We start from the raw sequence: 1,610 nt of genomic DNA on the forward strand, positions 1-1,610 counted from the left end.
ACTGATCAATCAAAACACTACTGATCAATCAAAACACTCTACTGATCGATCAAAAGCATTGTAGTGATCCATTAAATGATTGAACAGAATCACTGAGTGATCCATTGGACGATTGATCAAAACTAATGACTGATCAATCGAAAATATTGTCCTGGTCCATCAAAACACAACTTGTTCCACGAAATCCACCTAAAAACGAGTGGTTCTTTAAAACTTTTTATTCTGGTTAAGAAATTCTTTCTTGAAAAAAAAAATGGCATCTTTCTTTTTATCTCCTAAAAATCCTTTATCATGGCTTCGCTTCGTCTTCTCTTATTATTGTTAGAATTATCTTACCTTCTGAACTTTTCTCTCGGTACGAAGGCCGATTCTGTGTCTGGAACCACCAACCCAATTCATTGTTCAGGACAACTTTAGATAAACAACGATGGGGAAAAGTTTGTCGAGATTGTCAAGGGATCAATAATGACATAGTTATATTGATGGAAGGGTGACAAACTGGGTGCTACACAGACATGAGCGCACACGCACACACATGTACACACTACAACATACACACATTCAAACGTAGTCACACATACACAGACACACACACACATATATATATATATACAAACTCGCGCACACACACATTTACATACATACACTGCCGTACATGTAAACATAGAGTGAGGTGGGGTAAGAGAGATAAAGGAAGAGAAAGAGGTAGGGAGAGAATGCGTAGAAAATGATGGTTAGAAATGCGGGGGTGGGGGAGAATGGACAGAACACATCAATAAAGATGCAGAATACAGTCGGTTATAATTCTTGTAGACTTTTGCATAATGTCACACAGCGACATGCATACCCACACTCATATACGCTTGGCATATTTCTTGTTAAACACACAAAATGCCACTCGCATACACATACAAAAACAGGTAAAATGTAAAATAATTACATACATATATACATAAAACACATATTTACATCCACATACATACGTTCATACATACATTCATACATGCATGTATGCATACACACATACTGTCACCATTAATATAAGAAATTTACTGCATTATTAACTATTTCTGATTATATTTTAGAGACCATAACAGCATAAATTATTCATAGTATATACGTAGTATAAAACATTTATTATACATGTCGGTATGTAAATGTCGTCTGAAATATGGAAGTGGATTTTGTAGCAGACGACATTGGCATATCGGCTGTTGAGAGCCTCACTCTGTATTTTATTTGTTCCACATGTATCTCTCTTTCACTGTCTAGCTCACTCAACTATCTAAATATTTGCCTGGCAGTCTCTAGTTATCTGCCATTGATGTCGATGAGAGATGGTTGAAAAATAAAGATTAAATGAAAAGGGGGAAAAAAGAAAGACGTAAGAAAAATGAATTACAGAAAAAAATTATGTTTTGAATGGTAGGCACAGTGACATACGGAAGTGTGCAACCCTGACTTTGTTTCCTCATAACTTTCAGAAAAGAATGGATGTTGTTTAATGCAATTTTCTTACAATATCTTTGATGCAGATTCCGATTATATTGGAATTTAATGTGAGAAAAAGAAATGGCAGGAGCAAAGGAGTTTCGGATAATTCACATCTT

At 35.3% G+C, this 1,610-nt stretch overlaps 1 protein-coding gene across 3 annotated transcripts in view; it reads right to left on the minus strand.

Moving 5' to 3' along the window:
- LOC106871170 (uncharacterized) overlaps positions 1-695 on the minus strand; it is a 103,057-nt gene extending 102,362 nt beyond the window's left edge. The window contains exon 1 of one of the 3 annotated variants that reach the window (XM_014917500.2): positions 337-695. In XM_014917500.2, the coding sequence (XP_014772986.1) occupies positions 337-399 (63 nt within the window). In that variant the 5' untranslated portion in view covers positions 400-695. The remainder of the gene's footprint in view (positions 1-336) is intronic. The other 2 variants (XM_014917498.2, XM_014917499.2) reach the window with 2 other exon arrangements.
- Between the last annotated feature and the right edge of the window lie 915 nt (positions 696-1,610).

Source organism: Octopus bimaculoides, chromosome 4 (assembly GCF_001194135.2).
Source record: "Octopus bimaculoides isolate UCB-OBI-ISO-001 chromosome 4, ASM119413v2, whole genome shotgun sequence".
Classification (NCBI taxonomy): domain Eukaryota; kingdom Metazoa; phylum Mollusca; class Cephalopoda; order Octopoda; family Octopodidae; genus Octopus; species Octopus bimaculoides.